The sequence below is a fragment of the Leptonychotes weddellii genome, chromosome 5, assembly GCF_054177405.1.
Source record: "Leptonychotes weddellii isolate Sample4059 chromosome 5, ASM5417740v2, whole genome shotgun sequence".
Classification (NCBI taxonomy): domain Eukaryota; kingdom Metazoa; phylum Chordata; class Mammalia; order Carnivora; family Phocidae; genus Leptonychotes; species Leptonychotes weddellii.
Window position 1 is genome coordinate 149,356,883 of NC_138373.1, and position 23,379 is coordinate 149,380,261.

General features: G+C 53.0%; 1 protein-coding gene across 2 annotated transcripts in view; it reads right to left on the reverse strand.

The window, feature by feature from the left end:
• The window catches only part of MYH9 (myosin heavy chain 9), an 87,181-nt gene that overhangs the window by 47,630 nt on the left and 16,172 nt on the right, over window positions 1-23,379 (reverse strand). The window contains exons 1-3 of one of the 2 annotated variants that reach the window (XM_081822399.1): window positions 22,068-22,189; window positions 7,721-8,072; window positions 3,197-3,353 (exon numbers count right to left, since the gene is read on the reverse strand). In XM_081822399.1, the coding sequence (XP_081678525.1) occupies window positions 3,197-3,353; window positions 7,721-8,053 (490 nt within the window). In that variant the 5' untranslated portion in view covers window positions 8,054-8,072; window positions 22,068-22,189. Of the gene's footprint in view, window positions 1-3,196; window positions 3,354-7,720; window positions 8,073-22,067; window positions 22,190-23,379 lie in introns of those variants that run through there. The other variant, XM_081822398.1, reaches the window with a different exon arrangement.

A 23,379-nucleotide genomic window follows, 5' to 3' on the forward strand; every position in this document is an offset into this window, starting at 1 on the left:
TTTTTTTTTTAAAGATTTTATTTATTTATTTGACAGAGAAAGACACAGTGAGAGAGGGAACACAAGCAGGGGGAGTGGGAGAGGGAGAAGCAGACTCCCTGCCGAGCAGGGAGCCCGATGCGGGACTCGATCCAGGGACTCCAGGATCATGACCTGAGCCGAAGGCAGTCGCTTAACCAACTGAGCCACCCAGGCGCCCCTGGAACTTTCTTTACTGGTGAACCTTCTTTTCGTGATGGGAGCAACTTCTGTTAATTAACTTCCTCTCTGCTCCAAGAACAAGAAGGCTGTTGCTAACTGCTTTGCAGGTCAGCCGTGTACAACGAGAAGAGACTTGGAAATGTTCTCAGTCGGTCCCCATGGGGGCTCAGGGCTGCAGCGAGTCCAGCATTACACAGAGGGGAGGGAAAGACTCGCGGACTGAGGGCTAGAAACTACGGGGACCTTGCACCCGCACAGATCATTCTGGCTTCCTGGGCCCACAACGGATTTCCATCCCTAGTCTGCAAAGGATGAAACACCCGCCCACTTGCTCTCATAATTTGGGGAGCTCCCTGCTTCCTATCAAGGCCATTGTGTTCCAGCCGAGACTTCCTGGTCAACACAAAGGAAAGCTCCAGCCCTCTGCTCATCCCCTTCTTTTTTCCAATGTCCACCAACCCTACTGCGCTGGCTTTTGCCCCTCAAGTTGTTTTTGTTGTTGGACAAAAATTGGACAAATCTCTTTAAGAAGCAGTCGTGCAGCCTGTCGGAAGAAAGGCTGGGAGTCCAGTTCCAAGGACTCTGATTGCTGGTGCTGTGCTCTGCGTCACGACATTGTTCTTGCCATAATGGCTTGCCTGAAAGTGAAGGAAGCCCGCGTGCTCGGAAACTGTTCAAATCCAGGATCCTGGGGTAGGAATGTGCCCTAATTCAGCAGCACAGAGCTCAGGAAGACTCCAGGGTGAACTTGTATCAGGCCAATTAAGATAGCTATGAGAAAACTGACTCATAACCTCTAGAGACACAGACTCAGGCTCTTCTGGAATCTCACAGAATGTTCTCCCACCAGACTGCTTTAGTTAGCACTTTTGAAACAGACATCCTACTTTAAAACTAAAGGGCTGGATTCCTCCAGAAATTTTCAGACATAAACAGAAGCCAAAGGCTAGGCCAAACTTGTACGTCCTGCATAATTCATCAAGCTTGGCAATGAAATGCCTTCCCCGCAACGCTGTGTGTACAGTACGAGACAGACCGCTCATCGCCCCTTCAAACCACTACACCAGGGATAAAGTTTGCTAATGCAACAAGGTTCTCGACTACAGCTGCCCAGCTTCATTGCAAAGTTCAAAGAACGAAATCATGCACGTGTATGAGGATTTGAGAAACCACTATCAATACGATGTTGTGAGCACAAGCCCCCCACCTAGAAGTTGGGTTTGACTGGGAATTACATGAAATGCTACCACATGCCAAGCACCTGGCTGAGCTTGAGAATATAAAGGCAACATGGGCCCCGTTCACATCTAGGAGAGAAAAACAAATGTGTAAACACCTAAGTCAAATAAGGTATCACCAAATCTAGCCCAGACATCCTCCCTGGAGGGCAGGCAGGCTTCAGTTCTTGTCTTTAGCAAGAGATTAGGGACTTGCCAGGCACTGCAAGCAGCCAGCATGGGAAAGGCGGCTGGACCCAGGAAGGCCTGGGAGAGAAATGTAAGCAGGTCCATGTGGCGGCAAAATCAGGGGTAGGCAGGAAGCCAATTACAAAGGGCACTGTGGGGTGCCTGGGTGGCTCAGTTGGTTAAGCGACTGCCTTCGGCTCAGGTCATGATCCTGGAGTCCCGGGATCGAGTCCCACATCGGGCTCCCTGCTCGGCGGGGAGTCTGCTTCTCCCTCTGACCCTCCCCCCTCTCATGTACTCGCTCTCACTCATTCTCTCTCTCTCAAATAAATAAAATCTTTAAAAAAAAACAAACAAAAAACAAAGGGCACTGTGCGCTGCTAGCAGGTTCAGGGGTTACCTCTGGAGACATGAGGAGCCTTTTCGAGATTTTTTTCCAAGATTTCAAATCAGGGGGTTTGATCAGATTTACATTCTAGAAAGATGACCCTCTGCTCAAAGTAGAGGGAGGGCTCTATTAAGAGTGAAGGTTAAGAGGTCACAGCGACAATGCAGGCGAACACCCCTGGAGGCCGTAACTGAGGTCAGGGCCACGGGATAAAAGAGGGGTAAGGGGAGCAGAAATATGAAAAGAGATAAAACCTATAGACGGTGCTGACGGACTTGAGAAAAGAGAGCAGAGAGCGGAGGAGTAAGCCAGACTCTGGGCTTGGGTGGCTGGAGAAATGGCAGCCAGGGACAAGGGGCCGGCACTGATCAGGCAACAGTCCCAGTCCTCAGCTGGAATGTGCCAGCAAAGCCACTCGAGTGGATGGGTCTGTCATCCAGAGGAACACCAGAGAGAGCAGCGAGACCTTGAGGGGCAGATGTGCGGGGGCAGGGGAGAGGCAGGAGAGAACCATGCAGAGGGGCGGGCAGAGATCAGGAGAACCAGAGAGACGGTCACACAGGAAGGAAGAGCTTTCAAAAGGAGTGGTGAAGATTGTCCAACGCTGGGGAGAGGTTAGGTAAGATAAGAACACATGAGTACCACGGATTTAGCAACGCAGAAGGGAGGGTAACCTTGGTCGGACAGTCTGGAGAAGGATGGGGAGGCCTGTGGAGCAGACACTTCCTCTGCAAAGCTCCACTGTGATGAGAGAGAGCAGAGACAAACCCACAGGGGTGCAGAATCCAGGAGAGATTTAGTGTCTGTTTCTTAAAGATGGGAAAAACCCAAGCACGTTTCCGGACTACGGGGAAGGAGCAAGAGAAAAGACGTGAAAAACAAGGAGGAAAGGGAGTATCTGGCAGAAGAAGGGGCCTGGCAGTGACGGGACTGGCACAGAGAGTCTTTACAAGAATGAGAAATGGCGATAATTAGGAAGTGTATTTTTTAAAGCTTCTAGAACATTCTCTCAACATATAAATATGTCCTTTGATAGCCATTAGTCTTGGCTCTCACACACTGACTCCGAGACCTCCGCGATGCACTGCACCACCACAAGGGCCGTGAACGCTGATCCAGCCCCTAGATGACCATGACACTGAACGTGAATGAGCACCTGCAAAGGTGTCCACGAGGCTGCAGGCGAAGGCCGAGCACTCACCTTGCATCATACTCCTGTAGGCGGTGTCTGTGATGGCATAGATGTGGGGGGGCATCTCATGCCTCTTCTTGCCCTTGTACATTTCCACAATCTCTTCGGAGTAGATGGGCAGGTTCTTATAAGGATTGATGACCACACAGAACAGGCCTGAATAGGTCTAAAGAAAAGAGCAGCAAACAGAAACAGGTTAGGAAGTCTTGAGTCTCAGCGGTGTGCAAACTTCGTGGCAAAGTGTCTGTGCCAAGGACCCGGAGTCGGGCTGACGTGAAAGCCCCGCCCCTGCAGCCCCCCGCTCCCTGCTTCCCCGTCTGCTACAGGTGGAGGGGCACCACCCCCAGCTCTGCTCCTTTGGTGAGGGTCCTCCCTCAACTGCGTGACTGCTGCCAGCTTTGCGTGCCAACAAGCAGGCGCCTCGGGCAAGACCCATAGCAGGCCTCGCAGACAGCAGAAGTCCAGTTACAAAACTCCGATCCAAGGACAATTAGAAATGTGTCTGTCATCGTGAGATGCACAAAGAGAAAAGGATTTGGCTGCAGCAAGCAAACTGAGCGGAAACACAAAGTATTCTACCCTGAAGGACTCTCATAGAGATATTCCAGCCTCAACTTTTCCAGGACTGGGAAAAACTCCTGGCACTCCCCACCCAACCAGATCTTTTGTGGGCTAGTATATCACTGACAGCTCTCTCCCTCAAATCTTCTAGAGACATTCACATGACAATCCCTCAATAACTTAAACCCTGTGACAGGTGTTCAGTTGGGGGGGTACAGCTGTGTTTAAGCCTCTGGAGCAACCCTAACACCCTCTTCCAAGGACAATACGCCACAGGCCCTGAAGCAGCCATGATTCACACACACCTGCAGCCAGCTGGTGTCATGACAGCTGAAGGTCATAAGGCATCTTCCTGGTCCGGGGCCAGTTCTCTGAACTCTTGTCTTTTTGCTTTCATCATCACGTTACCTCACCGCCCATGGTGGCGCCCCTCATTCCAACAGCAGCCGGCACCTAAGGGGCGCTGCGCACCGTGCCGGCCCCGCCCCTTCCAGGCCCCGCCCCTCTCCGGCCCCGCCCCAGCTGAAGACGGATCTAGTGGCTGAACCTAAAGGCGGGTTCCAGGCGGGGACCAGTCGGGAGGTCAAAGGCCCTTCCCAGCCATGGCCAACGGCTATGGCACTTGGACTTCCCAAGCTGAACTTAAAGACTAAAAGCAGAACTTGGGAGGGGCCCAGTAACTTCCAGGGGCCTGGCTGGAAAGAGCCGCCAAGTTTTGGAAATGACCAAGTGTGTTTGGCCGCCTCTTCTGCTGGGAGGCAGGGACTCGGGGCCCTCGAGTTTCTTTCTAACCGGGATAATCAGCCATTTGTTTTCCCTCCAACTCCTCTTTCACAAGGGACCAGGAAAGCTCTGAAGCAAAGAGGTGGGACGCGGTGTTGGCCACCTGCAGTGCGGGTATCACAGGGAGATGAGAAAAAAGCGGGAGACTTCTGGTTTTCCCTCCGTGGGACTGCCGGGATGAAGTAGAAGGCCAGGGAGCAGTGAGGTCATCCCAGGAGCTCAGAAACAATTGAGCTCTGTTCCTGGGGTTTGAGAAAACCCACACTCTAGGAAATCAGCCCGATGAAAGCCAAGGACACATGGCCACACTTTTAGGGCATGCCTCAGGGCCAGATGTTTGCAAACAGCTGGTCGTGAGAGCAGAAGGGGACTGGGGGCTCCTAGGGCAAGGCTTTCTGACAGTTGGGTGAGCAGACGGTCCTGTGGATGGTTCTCTCTATAGAGCTTCAGAGTTCTCTGAGCTAATCCCAGCCAACCAGCAGGTGTGAGCCCTGCAGCTCAGGTGGGAGGATGCACACCTGCCCTCGAGCCTCCCTCTGGATGCTCGTGGACGTGCAGACACAGAGCAAGTGGCTCTGCTCCCCCCATGGCCACGCCAGGGAGCTGCTCCATTCATGGGCCACAGAGGCTCTTTGTGCCCAGCCGCCCCCTATCCCAAGGCCTCACCCCCCGGGGAACAGACAGAGCAGCTGTGGCTCAGGATTAGCCACACCGCCCACAACACCAGGCAAACACACTGCACAAAGGCTCCCGGGTCGCAATTTGGAACGTCGTGTGCAGAGAGAGGTGGACCGTGAATGAGGCAGCAACCCCTGCCCAGTGGCTTTGCTCCCCGCTCCCCCCCTCCACAGCTCTGCACCTGCTGGGGTCCCCATTAGGGCAATTGCAGAGACAATTGACTTCCCTTCTGGGGAAGATACTTAGGAAGGAGGCTAGTCTGAGGCAGGAGGAACTGCACACGGGAGGTGACAGAAACAGGAATGAATGCCTCCAACCAAAGAGTTCTGCCTGCCTCCAGAGTAAAACCCACGCTTTCAGAGGAAAGATGAAGCCACTAACATTGAACGCACTTCACTAACATTTCCCCTTGTGGGAGAGCAGACTGCAGCCAGCTGATACAGGCCACTGCAGGCCCCCCAGCGTGTGTCACACTCAGCAAATCCCTAGCTGGACACAAGCTGAACAGAGACACCAGTGAAGGCCACGCAGAGGACCAGCTACCTTCACTAAGAACATCAACAGCTACGGAGCCCAGCCCTGCCGTGAAGCAGATGTGGGCTGGTGCTTGCACACGTCTCACCTGGGAGGAAGTGAGGCTCCTTGTGGCCTCGTCGTGTGGCCGGGAAAGGATCTGAACCAGGTCCTGGAGGCTCCACCTCCCATGCCCTTCACCGCTCTGCCTCTGTGAGCAGAGCCCATGTCGGCTCCAGGGCACAGCAGGGTGGGTACAATGAGCTATGGACCCTGCCGAGGGGGTGTCCCACTCCCAGACAATGGGACTCGGCTTCCAGCTGCCCCAACAGACAAACAATGCTTCCTTCCAGGCCCCCTGCTTTCCTGCAAGTCACCAAATTCTGAATTTCAGTGGTCAAGATCTCTAGGGACAGAGGCTTTTAATTTTGTCCAAACAGTGCTCTCACCAAGAAAGAGAGAGCCAGGCTGAGGGTCAAGAAACCCGAGCTCCAGTCTCAGGCTGACCCTGCGCTGGGTTCTGGCCCTCTCTGGGCCTCAGCTCTCCCCACCTGCCATATCAGCAGGCCGGACTAAGCTGGTCCACAAAGAACGACTCTTCCAGAAAGACCATTCTGTGTACGTCCTTACTGGTAGGTCCTGACTAATCAGGCTCATCCCCAAAGGGAGGTCATCAGTGGCAGGAAACAAGAACCTCGTTATCATGGACCAATTTAGCAATGAGCAAAGTAACACAGCGCTGGCATGCAATCCGCCCGGTCAGGAGCTCTGGACAATCCAAGATGGGCCGTGGCTCCACAGAGGACTTTGGCACATTGCAGGGCACTCAGAAGTACCAGTCCAGTATGGTGGGGAAGGGCCCTGTGGAAACGTGTGCTGACGTCGGCCTGAGATTGTACAGAAAATAAAATGGCTGACTCTTTGGGGGCCCCTCACCATCCCTGTACCAGGATAAGCCCAGCACGTCCTTTTATTACGTGTGTGATCATGAGCCAACCCCTGGGTCCGAGGCTTGGTCTTCCCATTAAGAGGGTTATAAAACTCTTGAGATGTTTTCTTCCTCCAATTCAAACACATTTCGAGAAATGTTTTATTCAGCTCCAAGACCAAGAAGGCCAAGGTGAATATAACAGCATATTTAAACAAGGAGCTATTTTAGGAATAATAAGAGCCAGATATTTCTTCCCTACCTGAGATGAAACTAGAAGGAAATATCTTGGAACTGAGCAGAAGAAATAAGAATTAGAAAGAACTCTGTGACCCTAGGACCATTAAGATTGTGGAGCCTATTACACAGGAGATAGGAAAACACTCCTCTCCTGACGTTTTCTAAAACGGGGATGAGCGGTCTTTCTGCAAAGGTGGCCCAAACAGTGCAGCAAGAGTAGAGCAAAACTTCTAAAACCCGGCTGCATGGCTGCCAGAAAGGGCCGCTCCTTCTCCTCTGCATGCTCTGGGCCTTACACGTGCCATTCTGGGCTGCTAAGCCTGGCACCAGAATTGAGGGTTCAAGTCTTGTTCTCGATGCTCGTCTCTGCTCAAAGCGCACTCCCTGGGGAAGCAAAGGCACGCTGACAGGCCTCTAAAAAGAACAAGATGGCAGAGAGTCTAAAAAAGACACTGGGCAAAAGAGGAGGGGGAAGAGGACAGGTGGTGCAGGAGGAACGAGGTGGGAAACCAGGACATGGCATCCCTCGCTTCAGAAAGAACTACCCTTCCTATCTCCACCAAGACTGAGGACCAAGGCCCGTGGGTGGGCACAGCCCACGCACACCATAATATTCTCCCTCCATGCGATCTAAAACAGGTTTCCTGGTGTGTTTTTGGCTATGCAGAGAAAAAACAGAACATTCCGTGAGGAAGCTAGCTTGCCGAAGTTCGAGGATGTCACCCCAGCTTTCTTCAAGCCCCCTACTCTCCCAGAGCACGAGCGCCCAGGCAGGCGAGGGGGACGGGACAGAGCCAGGGTTCCCGCCTCCAGCCCCAGGCCCCACTTACGTAGATGAGCCCTGAGTAGTAGCGCTCCTTGAGGTTGTGCAACACGGAGGCTTCATTGAGGCAAGTGAGCTCTGCCATGTCCTCCACCTTGGAGAACTTGGGCGGGTTCATCTTCTGGATGTCATCCTTGTTCACCTTCACCTTCTTCCCGTTCTCCACCAGCTCCACGATAGCCTCCTCGCCCACCTCCTCCTTGAGGCTGGCGGGCTCGAAGCCACTCTTGTCGGAAGGCACCCATACCAGCTTCTTGGCAGCCCAGTCGGCCTGGGCCAGGGGGTTATTGATGAAGTTTTTATCCACATAGAGATACTTATCGGCAGCTTGCTGCGCCATGGCGATTCACAGCCAGGACCTACGGGAGAAACCAGGGCGAGAAGTGAGACACAACGACCTCAGAGGCGAAGGCCCACTGAACCCCTCTGACCTCAGCAAACAGTGCAGCAGTGGAGTAGAGCAAAACTTCTAAAACCCGGCTGCATGGCTGCCAGAATCTTCCCGCTCTCCATTTTGGGGGAAAAGATGTACATGACTGAAACAACAAGCTGTCATCAGAGATTGTCAGAAATTCACGGGAAGGTAGATCCTAGGATCCATCCACAATCAAACTAATCTATAAACTACCGTGGTGCCGGGGCGCCTGGGTGGCTCAGTCGTTAAGCGTCTGCCTTCGGCTCAGGTCATGATCCCAGGGTCCTCGGATCAAGCCCCACATCGGGCTCCCTGCTCAGCGGGAAGCCTGCTTCTTTCTCCCTCTCCCACTCCCCCTGCTTGTGTTCCCTCTCTCGCTGTCTCTCTCTCTGTCAAATAAATAAATAAAATCTTAAAAAAAAAAAAAAAAAACTACCGTGGTGCCAAATGATGAGCCTAATTCGAGTCTCAAAGACAGATGTAACTACAGTCACCACGCTACACACGCTGAGGCAGGAAAGAGAACACACACTTTAAGAGGACTTCCAACAAAAGCAAGTTTCTAATTAGCCCCCCAAAAAAGTCAACGAACTAAAACCGCGCACAGGGGAAGTTGCCAGTTTAAAAGGCTTTATTTCAAGGAGTCAACCAAGAGGGGAAAAAAAAAAAAAAAAACCAACACACCAATATGTTCCCAAGAGATGCTAATTCCATCTTGATAATACAGCCCAAAGAAATAAGGCGAGAAGAAAAGAAGTCAGGCTCCAGGAAACATCATGAACTGTAAAAGGCAAAAGATTTGAAACATCATGAACTCTAAGAGTGCTTCCCTTCTGGGCCACTAATGCGAAAGGCAACCCTCAAATCCGTGTCCAGGAGAACTTAAGCACAGGTGTGTCTGCTTTTTTCAAAACTCATTTGCAAAATAAAGAGGATGAAATAATAATCCCTTACACCTGTGTGGTTTAATGGTTTATGAAATGCTTTCACATGCACTTTGCTATCTCAAAAGATCTTCGGTGGGACGCCTGGGTGGCTCAGTCAGCTAAGCGTCTGCCTTCAGCTCAAGTCACCATCCCAGGGTCCTGGGATCAGGCCCCGAGTGGGGCTCCCTGCTCAGTGGGGAGCCTGCTTCTCCCTCTCTTCCCCGCTCATGCTCTCTCTTGCTGTCTCTCTCTCTCTCAAGTAAATAAATGGAATCTTAAAAAAAAGATCCTCAGGATGCCTGGGTGGCTCAGTCGGTTAAATGTCTGCCTTCGGCTCAGGTCATGATCTTAGGGTCCTGGGATCGAGCCCCACATTGGGCTTCCTGCTCCTCGGGGAGGCTGCTTCTCCCTCTCCCTCTGCCTCTGGCCCTGATCATGCTCTCTCTCGCTCGCTCTCGCTCTCTTTCTCTCAAATAAATAAAAATCTTAAAAAAAAAATCCTCGTTGTAACTGTGTGTGGTTGCCCAGGGGGGACTCGGGACTCCTGGTCCCGTGGCCCTTCCATAGGATAACCACAGTGCTTATTCCTGCTCAAAGGCTCAGGCCGGGACCTGCTGGGAGGACAGCTGGTTTAGGTAAACAGGGCGCAGGACTTTGAAACCATGGTCTGAGACAGAGCCAGCCAACAGCCCAGAGGAGCAGCCCAGCGGCTCACTGCCCGGCTCACAACGCAGGAAGGCCTTTCCCTTGTGAGGTCAAGACCCCCTCTCCAGGCCCGGGAGGCCAGGAGGACCCCAGATCCAAATCCAGAGTCACACAGGCTTTCACGCTTCCAGATTCCAACAGGGACTTGGGTACCAAGGAGGCTGGAGGTTTGGGAGGGACAGAACAAAAGGAAAAGTCTGGGCTGCCCAGGCCTTCTTATCTGGGCTCATTAAATGCTTTCCAGATCAAGACTAAGGGGCTCCCCTGGACATGTTCCAGGAGAGGGGCTGTTTTCCAGGAAATCTGCTCGCTCGCCTCCCCCCACCCCCACAGGAGGGAAGGCAAGTCCATGGAACAGAGCCTGGCAGCCTCCCCAGCAACCTCAGCTGGTGGCTTTGTTTACATTCCCAGCCAAGCAAACCCTAGCAGCCCCTCTTGGGGGACCAGGGGCATCATTCACCTGCAAGGACCACCCCCTGAGAGAAAGCAGCAGTCCACAAGGCAGGAAGGGACGGCCTGGCCTCATCTTCTGTTGTGGGGCTGGGGTCCCGGCAGTCTGCAGACCCCAAGCCACGCCGGCTTACTTCCAGCTATCCCGGCTCCCATGCCCACTAGGCCATTCAAGCAACTGGAAGGCTTTCCTCTGCCAGAGTACATACTAGCTGCCCTCTCCCTCTCTGCCATCCATCTGACCACTAACTGGCCAGGCAGCCTCCTCAGTCCTAGGACCCAGGCTCCCGAAACCAGTCTCCCCATCATCGTGCCACTGCCCTGCTTGAGGACTTGGAAGAATAACAGAGCACAGGGCTTCACAGGCTGCTGGTTCTGAACCTTTTTGCAAACTTCAAACCCAAAACGGACAAGACAATCTCCCATCAACATGCGAAAAGGGATTCACGTGAACCCTGTCCCCCCAAATCCCTAAGTCCCCTGCTGGTTATGAGTTCTACTACTCCAGCCAATGAAGACACCCAAGGATATCACCTGCCCTTTACAAGATCCCTCCAAGAGGAGGGAAAGGGGATAGTCATCAGGTAACCTACCAGCATCAACCCCACTGGACCATCAATCACCCTGCAAAAGATCTTTTATTATCCCCAACTTATAAATGAGGAAACAGGCTCAGAGAGGGCAAGTTACTTGCACAGAGTCGCCCAGTCCAGTCACAGTGCAGGGCTCTAACCCAGATCGCTGGGCCCCCCAGTCTGGGCTCTCCCTGGCACACATGTGCTGGGGTCCCACGGAACAAGTCAGACTGGCACTGGAGCCGGGTCAGACTCGGCCGACACATTGAGTGGGACACGGGGAGTGTGGGGAATACGTTCCACAGCGTTCAACACACATTTACTGAGTGCTGTCAGGCAGGCGGGGAGGCTGAGTGAGCCTTCCCAGCATGGACCGCGTGGCCGGTTCAAAAAGCAGAGCGCGGTGGAACTTTCTCACTCCGTGGCCTGCTACTGTCCACGAGAGCTGCCCAGTGGCGAGGCTGCAAGGACTTCCGGCCTCATCGGACTCACTTCGTCCCAACAACAGCAGCCCTAGGGGGACCCACCCAAAGCAGCCATCTGGTGGCTGGGCAGCTCGGCGGCACAGCGGCTCCCTCTGCGCTGCAGGCACTGGGCACCCGGCCGCCCTGGGAAATGCACGTGCGGCTGGGCGCTGGGGGGCCATGAACACAGCAGCTGTTGGCGGGGGACAAGTCCACCTGGCGCCTCGCTCTGCCCTCCTTCCAGGCCAGTCTACCCCTGATGAGACCTGGGGTCTGCGCTTCCTGGAAGGGGGGGGTCAGACTGTGACCCCTCAGGGCTGGGCCAACACAGAGGGCTACACCCTTCTCTGCCTCCAGGGGCTGCCAAGGCTCCCATGCATGGTAGGCCTAGGGCGTGCATCCCTGCTCACCTCCCTGCCCCTCTCTGAGCAGAACTTTTCATTAAACCCCGCTGAGCCCTGTCCGGCCAGGCCAAGGACAGAGCTCTCTGGTGTCAGCAGCTCTGCTGGAATGACGTGGGTTAGCAGCGGCGCCAAGATCAATACGTGGGTTGGATGAGGCGGGGCGGGGCACGGAGGTCACCATGAACAATGGGGTGTATTAAAGCCCTCCCACCAGCACAGACGGGAACACCCTCCGGGGTCCGCCTGAGTCGGGGGGAGGCCCCTGGGCCCTGGTGGCCGCGGACTCGTGTGCGTGCGCCCACGGGGCTGCCAGCGGTGCAGATGGAGTAAGCCGTCACGGTCCAGCGCTGTCAGAAATGAAAGGGGGCATCAGGGAAGGGACGCTAGCGAGGCAGCAGCCACTTTTCCCCTCCCTGGCCTGGGACCATGCTAAATGGCCTGACACTTTGCGCAAAAGAAGACAAAATCAGAGAGGGAGACAAACCGTAAGAGATTCTTCACTCCAGGGAATAAACTGAGGGGAGGGGGATGCGGTGGCTGGGGGAGGGGCATTCAGGAGGGCACGTGATGTGATGAGCGCTGGGTGTTATATGCAACCGATGAATCCCTAGACTCTACCTCTGAAACTAGTCATGCACTACATGTTAATTCACTGAATTTAAATAAAATTAAAAAAAAATTTTTTTAAAGATTTTATTTATTTGAGAGAGAGAATGAGAGAGAGAGCACGAGAGGGGGGAGGGTCAGAGGGAGAAGCAGGCTCCCCGCTGAGCAGGGAGCCTGATGTGGGACTCGATCCTAGACTCCAGGATCACGACCTGAGCCAAAGGCAGTCACTGAACCGACTGCGCCACCCAGGCGCCCCTAAAATAAAAATTTTTTAAAAACTTTATATAATATAAAAGTTTTCAAAATGAGGGGCGCCTGGGTGGTGCAGTCAGTTCAGCGTCTGCCTTCGGCTAGGGTCCCGATCCCGGGGGTCCTGGGATCGAGCCCCAAGTTGGGCTCCCCGCTCAGCGGGGAGCCTGCTTCTCCCTCTGCTCCTCCCCCTGCTCGTGCTTTCTCTCTCTCTCTCAAATAGTTTTCAAAATGAAAGAAAAATATCCCCATAAATTCCTGAGACCCTCCCCCTAAAATCAGTTTTCTCTTTTTTTATGGTCCTTCTAGTCCTTGTTCATAGAAAACCCTTGAGATTTTTAATGATCATAGGCAGAGCATGGGGTTTCACGTTGTGGATTTTTCCTATTTATTGTGACTGTTTCCCCATAGGGCCACAGAGTTTGCTTTTTGATCATTTTCATCCAAACACTTCACTTTCCAGCTAAAGATAGAGAGGCTCTGAGAGGGAAGTGATCCCACTCAGTCACACACCTGGAGAAGCGACGACTCATATTCAGGACTCCTGACTCCAAGGCCTCCTTGGGAAACACTTTTAATGGCTGCATAATATTCCAAAGTGATTTGGGGGGGGGGAACCCACCACTTAACTAGGTTTTTTTTCCTTATATGGTGGGCCACCTTGAGATAAATTCCCAGAAGTGGAGTTACTGGAACAAAGGAACATCCAGACATTTTTATGGCCTTGAGAAGTATTATCAAAATGCCTTCCAAGAGGGTTGACTGGTATGCATGGCCACGTGAGCAGCACGCCCATGTGGCAGCTGCGACACCAGCCCTAGGAAAACCGTCTGCAGGAAGACGCTTGGGGGTTCGGATCAGGGAACCTCAGGGAATTCTGGAAATCTGCGGGACGCGCAGGCCAGCAAAGAGTTAAGGAGCAAGAAGGCAGCTTCCCCCATTGGAGAGCAGATCCGGTGAAGGCCGGCCCTTTCCACACCAGCTGCTTGCGGGTGCCAGCCCAACTCCAAGAAATCCAAGTAGTTGCCTTTTTAGGCCATAATCGAGAGGACACGACCAGAGGCTAAATTAGGACTCTCAGGAAATGATGAAACTGAAAGTAAATAGGTTGACCAAAAACCTCTGCTTTCAACCCAAAATGTAATTCCTTGATTGTCTGCCTTCTCCCCTTCCCCGCCCCCCACCCCCGAACATCCATTTGGACCTTTTACTCCTTCCTTATTTTCCCAAGGACCCCTCTCTCTCCCTCCCAGCTTCCCACCCTTCGCTTGGTTCTCTTTTTACTGATTTGTGTGCCTGTTTGGAAAAGAAACAGCGAGCCCCTTAAAGACAGAATTTATTTGACTGGGACAAATCATTGGTCCAAACACTGCAAGCTTGTCCATTCCTAGACAACGAGGGTCTATGTCATGCCTTCCATGTCCAAGTTCTGGGCCTGGAGCTTCAGGTCCTCCCATCCCATCTCAAAGCTACCCTGTCCGAGGGGCCGAAGCAGCTCTCTGTCCTCACCATCCCCACAGGTGAGGGCAACGAGGCCCACACGGGTCACAAAACCCAGGTTCAAACTCAGAGCCGCTGGGCTTCTGCCTCAGCTGCCTCCCCTGGGAGCTCTCTGGTGCTCTCTGGGGAGAACACAAACCCAGAACCCCCTGGTTCATTAAGCAAACCAGGGACACAGACACTAATCATGCCAACTTGAAGCTGCAAACCCCACCTCCTGGTGCTGCTTTGACCAAGGACTCTTCACACTCCCACCTTAAAGACTGCTGGCGCTAGAAGAAAGGTGAGGGGTCTGTCTGACCTCGGGTGAGCCACTTCCGTTCTCTGAGCCAAGGTCCCAGTTCAGAGACCCGGTGACCTCAGCTCAGACTCCGGAAGCCCTGTTTCCAGCTCCATCACCTCCTCTGCTTGTTTTTTTTATCCCCACCCCAACCCAGAGAGCACAGGGGAACATGTCCCTTCTCCTTTCTCCCTCTAGCCATTGCTTCTGAGTTAAGCAAAACTATCAAGGTGCCTGAGGTTCTATGAAGGCGGCTGCTGAAGTAATATAGAAATTGTCAAACCCCTTAGGATTTACTGATTCAATGAACTCATACATACTGAGGGTCTATGTGCAAAAATACGGTGACAAAGGTACAAAGGACCCAAGAAGTTTATAACGTAGTGGAACCTTCGCTGTGGAGGGGAGGACCATGTCAACAGCCAACACCAACACAAGACTCAATGAAGAAAGACGAAGGAACGAGTCACTCGCTGCAGGAACAGAGAGGAAGGGGTAAGTCAATGCAAAACTCAAAGCGGCAGGAGGTTCATGGAAGGGATGAGATGTAAACTGGGTCCTAGATGATGGGAAGAGTACTGGTTGGGGAGGGGAAGAGGTGGTACCAGGCCAAGGGAGAAGAGGGGGCAGTTCTTCATGAACTATACAATGATGTGATGGGTTAAGGCAGGGCTCCCCAGCCTCGGCACTGTGAACACCTGGGGCCACGGAATTCTTTGTCATGGGGGCTGTCCTGTGTATTGCAGGATATTTAGCAGCATCTCTGGCCTCTACCCACTAGACAAGAGTGCATTCCATCCCCATTTGGGACAACAAAAAATGTCTCCAGACACTGCCGAAGATGGGGACTAGGGGAGCAAAATGGCCCCCAGTTGAGAAGCACGAATTTAAGGGGTGTCGCAGGAGTAAATACTGCACAGAAGCCAGACTTCAGCTTAGTAAACCCTCTCCGGAGTCCAAAGTGCGTTCTTTTTTTTTTTTTTTTTTTTAAGATTTTATTTATTTATTTGAGAGAGAGAATGAGATAGAGCACGAGACGGGGGAGGGTCAGAGGGAGAAGCAGACTCCCCGCTGAGCAGGGAGCCCGATGCAGGACTCGATCCAGGGACTCCAGGATCATGACCTGAGCCGAAGGCAGTCGCTTAACCAACTGAGCCACCCAGGTGCCCAAAGTGCACACTTCTAAAAACAGAAGTTGCCCAGTGAAAAGTGATTCCCAGGACCCACATAGTGGGCCCCACCCACTATGGATGGCACTATCACCAAGGAGTGACTGTCCCTACAATGCACTGTTATTTTAAGGGATCTGACCTGAGCCCACTACCGGACTGTTCTCTAAAGATTCCTGAAAGTCCCAATTAAAAAAAAAAAAAAAAAGAAAAAATCAGGCAAAGGGGGCTAATGTGCCTCCCCAGGCAGGGCACGAATCTCCAGAAACTCCAACACAGCCGCTCGGCTGGTGATGCACAACCTAGCTGGCCAGCATGAAGAGATCCGGGTGAACCACGGAAGGCAGGCAGGCAGCCATGCTGGGGGGGGCGGGGGGGTGCTCCCCTGGCTGTGCTGGCTCACCCCACAGCCTGGGAATTCCATCAACTGCCATTTATTGAAAGGTTCTGACACATCAGGATTAGTCCCAGGGACGATACCCATAAATGTATCCCAGCCAGAAATCTCCTGCAAACCCCTGCGAATATATCTGAGTGCCTACCAGTCGATGTCTCCACCTGGAGAACCCACGAGCACCATCACACCTGAACTCCCCCAAACCTGCGCTCTCTTCTGGGTCTCCATCAAGACCCCGTCTGTCTGGTCACCCAAGACCGTCACTGTAAACTCCTGGTGGATCAGCAAAGCCCTCTGTCATTCTCACGGCCAGTGCCCTGCTCCAGGACTGCACCCCCTCCTTTCTAGACTGCATAGCCTGCCTCCTTCCTGGCCTTCCCCAGAGTCTTCTACCTCCTTCCAATCCAGACCCCCTGCTGAGTTTCTGTGCGTGCCATATCCTATTTTATTGACAATTACTCGCCAGTTCGAAACAGTTCAATGGCTCCACATCTTCTCCAGAATAAAATCTAATCATCTTTTTCATGGTGAACAGGCCCTTCGCGACCCTACCCATCAATCTCCTCCATGCTCTGGCCCGGCCTCATAACTGCGTCCTGTTCACAGCCCCCTCTGCTCATGCCGCCTCCTTCTCTGCACCAGGAGCCCTCTCTCAAAGTTCAACTCCAATGTCCTCCTCCGGAAGGCCCTCCTGGATAGCTACAAAAGGACTTCCCGTGAGTAATCAAACAGCAGTTTCATCTGAGCACAGGACACAGGTCTCACTCATGTCCTCGATTTCAAATGTCTAGCACAATGCCTGACCCCAGCAGGTGCTCAGTTAAAGTTCCCTGAATGAATGTATGTGGAACATGGCAAAGAGAAGGAAGGAGTAATGGGGAAGCTTTCTAAGAAGCTGGAAAATCGCCTTGAGCTGTGCAGAGGGCCACAGGGTTCGAGAGAGGACGGGAACAAGGAGACCCAAGCTGGGAGCACCCACAAGGCTCACAGCCACTTAACTGGCATTTATGGACTAGTTCTTATATCCCCAAAACAAGAAGGGAAAGAGAGCATAGTGGGGCTTTCAATCCACAGGGAGAAACAGGAGTGAAAATAATTTATTGGCCCCCAAGAAGCTTTGCATAAGGTGCTCAGTTTTCTGGAACCTTCTAGCACCTCCTGACTAACCAAGGTGGAGGTACCCACCATCTACCACCAGACACACCAGAAAGGACCTTGGCTGGTGTAGCGTGGCCTCTGCCCTTGTCGGGACCCATGAAAAGGCCTCAGACTGCCCTTCCTGCCTCTCCTGGAGCCCTCGGTCCGCATCTGCTAAGCAAGTGCTGCGGACACCGATTTTGGTACCAACTCTGAACAGACAGATGGAACTTGGAAAAACCACGGCGATACAGAGCACTGATTCTGCAAATCCCAAGATAAGTTTGTAATTCACTGTGATCAAATGGAATGGGTATAAATTTGGAGTCACTCCGACTCGGATTTGAATCCCCCACTCAATTCCTTGTAACCTTGAAGCTGTTCACGCCGCAATTTCCTAGCTTTATTTTATTTTTTTTTTTTTTCTTTTTTATTTGCGAGAGAGAGAATGAGAGACAGAGAGCATGAGAGGGAGGAGGGTCAGAGGGAGAAGCAGACTCCCCGCTGAGCAGGGAGCCCGACGCGGGACTCGATCCCGGGACTCCAGGATCATGGCCCGAGCCGAAGGCAGTCGCTTAACCGACTGAGCCACCCAGGCGCCCCTTTTTTTAAGATTGTATTTATTTATTTGACAGAGAGAGAGAGCAAGCGCAAGCAGGGGGAGTGGCAGGGCGAGGGAGAAGCAGACTCCCCGCTGAGCAATGAGCATGATGCGGGGCTCGATCCCAGGCAGACGCTTAACCAACTGAGCCACCCAGGCGCCCAATTTCCTAGCTTTAGAGTGAGGGAAAAATCTGTATCAGAGGAGTTGTAACTCAAATTGCCAGGAAAGACTTGGACACTGAATAAGAACTTCCAGATCTCGTCCTCCTGACCTAATTAACCCTAATCCTTCTCTACAATGACACCTGGGGCCTCTGAACAAAGCTTCCAGAAGTTCGGTGACTCTTTCTCCATGTTACACGGGTCCGCAGAGAACAACATGGCACACAGCACGCTGTCTCCCAACTAGTAATTTAGCACGAAGGAAAAGGGTTCCACGGCCAAAGGAGGTTGGAAACCTGCCTCCCCGTGGCCCTCCTGCCTAGGAAATGCTCTGAGCCTGCAGTCAAGGAAGCCCACTGCACTTTGTCCATTAGGCTAAGCACCCTGGGCTATCCTGCACAGTACTGGCCTGGAAATGCTGGTCTGGCGGGATGTGCATGAGGCCTTGGGCAGAAGAGCTGAATTTGAGTCTGGCTTGGCACTGACCAGCTGCTCGGCTATCAGGCTCGAACAAGATAATGGACCACAGGAGCCGCCCTGCATAAACATGGGGGCTATTAGAACAATCATCTACAGGGAGGAACTGGCACTCTACCACCCAGGGCCAAACTTACAGCAGTAGTCCACCCTAAGGTGCTCATTCTCCCCAGGATGCCGAGGTGGGGGAGGAGGGAGGGGGAAGGGGAGGGTCCTCCCAGCGCCCAGAGCCCAGGAGGCAGAAGCTGCTGAGGACTGGGAGGATAGGCCCCCTTCCTCCCCACCTCAGGAATGCTGTTTGCTTACAGAAGAAGCTGGGACTTGTTGCGGTTAGCAGTATTCCAACCCAAGCCTGTGTTGATGCTTAGCAGATAAGAAAACCAGACCAGAGACAAGCCAGAAGAGGAATTTAGGACCAGAGCCCCAGAACCCACCCCCTTTGCCCTCCCCTCCACAGAGGCCACATGGAGGGGCTGCCAGGACTCCTCAGGGCCCGGGGAACACTGCCTGACTACAGAAGGCAGGGCCTGGGGTCACTTTGGCTTTGCTCTGCACCCGAGGAAACCAGACCATCAAAGATGACACCAGAGGGGCGCCTGATGGCTCAGTCGGTTGAGCAGCCGACTCTTGGTTTCGGCTCAGGTCATGATCTTGGGGTCCTGGGATGGAGCCCTGTGTCTCGCTCTGCGCTCAGCGGGCAGTCTGCTTGAGGATTCTCTCTCTCTCTCTCTCTCTCTCCCCCTCTGCCCCTCCCCCTCCTGCACGCACACGCACTCTCTTTCTCTCCCTCTCTAAAATAAATTAATTAATTTTAAAAAAAGACACCAGAACTTCGTGCATAGTAGAGTCCCTCCTCCTCCTCCGTGGGTAAGGACGGAAGGTGGGCGAGGCAGGGGGAGGGAGGGGCGGGAGTAGCTGGAGCGGAGGCTGGAGGGGATAAGCACAGCAGGTCACCCAGGGTCTTATCAACCACGCTGAAGAATGTGGATTTTAGTGGAGGGACAAGGGGAGGCCACCTGGGGGTGGGGAGGGATAACATCATCGGATTTGTATTTTAAAGAGATCACCCTCTCTGACCTCACTTGGAGGGGGCACGAGAAGTGAGCAGCTGCAAAGCAGTCGGGAGGTCCCAGCAGCGGGCTTGCAATCTAAGAGAGGGCAGAGTCCCAGGACAGGGCTAGGGAGAAAGTGGTTAAATGCCACAAGAAAGGGACAAATGAAGGCACAGGTGGCACCCTCTGATCTACTACTGGACACAGCCCAGCTCAGGGAGAAGCAGGAGTCAATGCCCACTGCAGCCATTTCCTCCGAAGTAAGAAGTGACCTGGCATCCCAGGGCCTCTCCACCTTAGATCTCAGGCATCATATGTCACCCAGACCAAAGTGCCCAAATGGGTCTCCTCCTCTTAAGATACCATCCCTGTCTTCCGGTCCACAAGATACATTCTTAATGAATGACTCAATCAACCAATCAGGGCAGAAAGCAGAGCGAGAAGCCAGCCCCAAGGTTCCATTCAAGAATTCTGCCACTGAGGGCGCCTGGGTGGCTCAGTTGGTTAAGCGACTGCCTTCGGCTCAGGTCATGATCCTGGAGTCCCGGGATCGAGTACCGCATCGGGCTCTCTGCTCGGCAGGGAGTCTGCTTCTCCCTCTCCCGCTCCCCCCTCTCGTGCTCACTCTCTCTCTCTCAAATAAATAAATAAAATCTTTAAAAAAAAAAAAAAAAAGAATTCTGCCACTGAGCATGCCCATCCTGCCTCAAGAGAAAGATCCTCATGGCCTTTAGAACCCAACCAACTCCTGTGCCCAACGCCTCCCAACTGTCCTTCCAGCCCCACCTCTCCTGTCCCCTGCCACTCTCTATTCCAGACACAGCTCCCCAGGGGAGAGTCTGTGTTCTGCGGCCAACTCTCCCATCACCTGGGCAGCCTTTCCTAACATGGCAGATTATTCATCGGGCTCCCTCCCCTCCCCAGACCATTTCCAGCAGAACCTTCCTTACACCCGGAACCACTGCTTCTCTGCCTGTCTTCCCATCAGCCGTCAGACTCCTTGAAGGCAGGGGCTGTCCCCTCCTCCCCCCGGACCCCAGACGCTGGTGCTGACTGAGCCCAGGGTTCACAGAGAGGTCCTCAATCAATGCCTGGGGAAGTGAGCCAAAGCGTTCAAGATGCTTGGGTTCACGGCTCACGTTGTGTCTTCTGGAAGCCGAGCTGTCCACGAGAACAACCAATTGCAAAGGTAACCCTCCCAACCCCTCCTGTCTAACACTGGGGGGCAGGGAGCACGGCAGCAAGTTTACACAGCTTTCACTCAGTGGGGAGGCCCCCAGCTGGACCTGCAGTAAGTCATCCGCATTGGACCCTTGACTTTGCCTATAACTGGTTCAATATTTGCATAGTGAGATCACACACGGGCCGGGCCTCCCCTTCCGGGGGATGAGCTCTCACTCAGCCACCACTGAGGAGAGCCTGCCAAGAGAAGCCTGCGGTTTCAGATACCAGGGCTCTGAGCCCCAGACTCGCCCCCAGGTGTGACAAGGTTGACGCAAGTGCTCGGCCACCTTCCCGTTAGGAGCTGCGCACTGAGCCCGGGACCCTGCCCTCCCGCAGACAGCATCCCCAGCGCTTGCCCGAGGCAGCACGCGCTGCCCGAGGGGCAACTGAACCCTCCTAACCCTCCAGTTGCCCGCAGCGGAGTTACTCCTTCCCTTTGGTTCTGCTGATAGGAGGGTTTTTCTCTCCTCAAGCATATGAGCAGAGTTTGCTGAAACCCAACACAGAAAAACAACCATACTGAAAAGATCTAATTACACAGCCACTGTCTCAGTGGGAAAGTGCAGTGCGCTGGGTTTCCTAAGTCCACATCGTGACGGCGGGGAAATGCAACCCGAGATGAGAAAGTGAAGATAATTTCTGAAGACCACTGCGCCCCGAACCCACCAGGCCGACAGCTGCTTGTTATTCTGAGTGATGTTTAAATAATACAACACACACACATACACACACACACAGCTCTGAGTGGTGTAGCCACTACTGCCAACAGCCATCCCAACCCTATTCCTGCTGGGGCTGAGTGCTCTAAGGTCACACATGGGTCCCAGGCACCGCCGGAACCCCGCGGCCCGACACACGGAAGTGCTGAATAATACTCATGAGCTGGAGTCATGGGAAAGGTTCCAGACTCCCAAAAGGTCCGAAGTCCAGGGATCAAACACTATAGACTCTCTGCCACCCATTCGCAGGGTGCCTGACGTTAAGACCAATAATCCTGCACCTTATCGTCCAAACAGAAGTGACTCTGGTGTGGTTCGTTTCCCCGTTTCCCCCTTGAGCTCGGAAGAGGTGGCCTCCAGGACCTTATCACTGTCCTCCTCCTCCTCACCCACCCTTCCAGCTAAATCTGATGTTCATTTGTTTCTAAGAGACACATGACTGGCCGGGGGCCAATCTTCCTGAATTGATTAAGCCGTCATTTGTCATTTGAGTCAACTCTGATAATGAGCTTCACCACGGAAAGGAGACAGCCCTTCCAAACAGTGATAACTAATTCATGACATTCTCAGAAGGCGTCTTAGAAGGAACCCGACTCAGGAGGCAGCCAGACGGGCCCTACAACTCCAGACCCATCACTTAACTAACAGAAGACACTGCCCGGTTGCCTTGGCCCCCTGGGCCTTAATTCCTCCATTTATAAAAGCGAGGTCTACCAGCTCCCCCCCGCCCCGCAGGACAGCTGTGAGTCCTTGAGAGCCTGTGGGGGTGCAGCCCCTACCCCAGGTCTAGCGGACAGTCCCAGCTCTGCAATGTGGTCAGAGCACTGCTCAACTCACAGAACTATTGTGAGGATCACAATAGGCTAGCGGAGGAGCGGTGCTTGGTGGTGCCCTGGGTCTGCAGGCCGAGGCCCCCCTCTCCACAATCTTCGCCTCTTCTCAAGAAGTCTGTGTCACCAATGAGCTCATAATGAGTCAGTCACAAGCTCTGCCCTCCCAGAGCCCACTTCGAGGGGTTTGAAGTCACATCCGCCTAGCCTAACTCAACATGATTTATTCCACCCCAGGAATGTAGCTCATTTCCCAGAATTTTGTAAAGAAACTTTAAAGAGTTTGATCTTGCAAGGGACTCCATTTACAGGCTCAGCTGGAGTGGAGAAGGAGACTTGGTTCGGTTCAGACCTGTAGGCGGGAACCAAACAAAGTCAGGGCTAAAAGAGGCCCCCTGAGCATCTCACCCTGGAGTGCCAACACTTTGTTTTTTTTTTTAATTTCAACCCACAGCAAAAAAAAAAAAAAAAGATAAAAGAAAAATTTCATTTAAAGGCTTTTAATCCCGAATACACACAAACAGGTCAAACAAAAGCTCCACGATATGATATACACTTGGTATTTTCCATTGAGTCTATTTTGTTTGGTGTTAAAAACACTGGAAGTAATTTCACGACCCACCAATGAGGTTTCAGTTGGCCGTATGAAAAACGCCAGTATGAAAAACACCAATCTGACTCAGCTGTCACTGGGTAGATGAGGCTCGGACTGGTCCAGTGACTTGCCCAAGACCACAAGTTAGGTCAAGCAGAAGCTCTTGAGCCCAAAGCCAAAGCAAGGCTCTGTGGGGGGTCAAACCTCCAGCAGGTAGGACAGCAGTCACCTGCCATGTGCTGGCTGTGTTCAACTGCCCACTGCTCCATCACCTGACCCTGACAACCGCAGTAAAGCCCGGGCACACATCCTGTGACTCTGCCCTATTCCTGCTCCCCACCCTCTCCCTTCAAAAACACACTCAGAGGCTCAGGAAGGTGAAGCAAACTGCATGGATATGGACATTTAGGAAACATCCTTTGAGGACCTGGAGCCCAGGGGGGTAGAGGGCAAGGACAGCGCTCCCCCGGTATGCAGAATCCCAGCAGATCCGATCACTACAATCAGAACATCACCTCTCCAAGCCCCAGTCCTAAGCTAAAGAGACACCCAGAAGTGACATGATATTAACAGCTTAATGCAAGAAAGATCATTATCCTACAGGGATAAGCTCAGAGAGGGTGCTCTCGGCGTACTTTTGTCCCTGGGGTGGCATAACCTAACCCTGCAATGAACAGACCTTCATGCCTGCTAATAGCCTACTGATGGCATGTTTACACACACA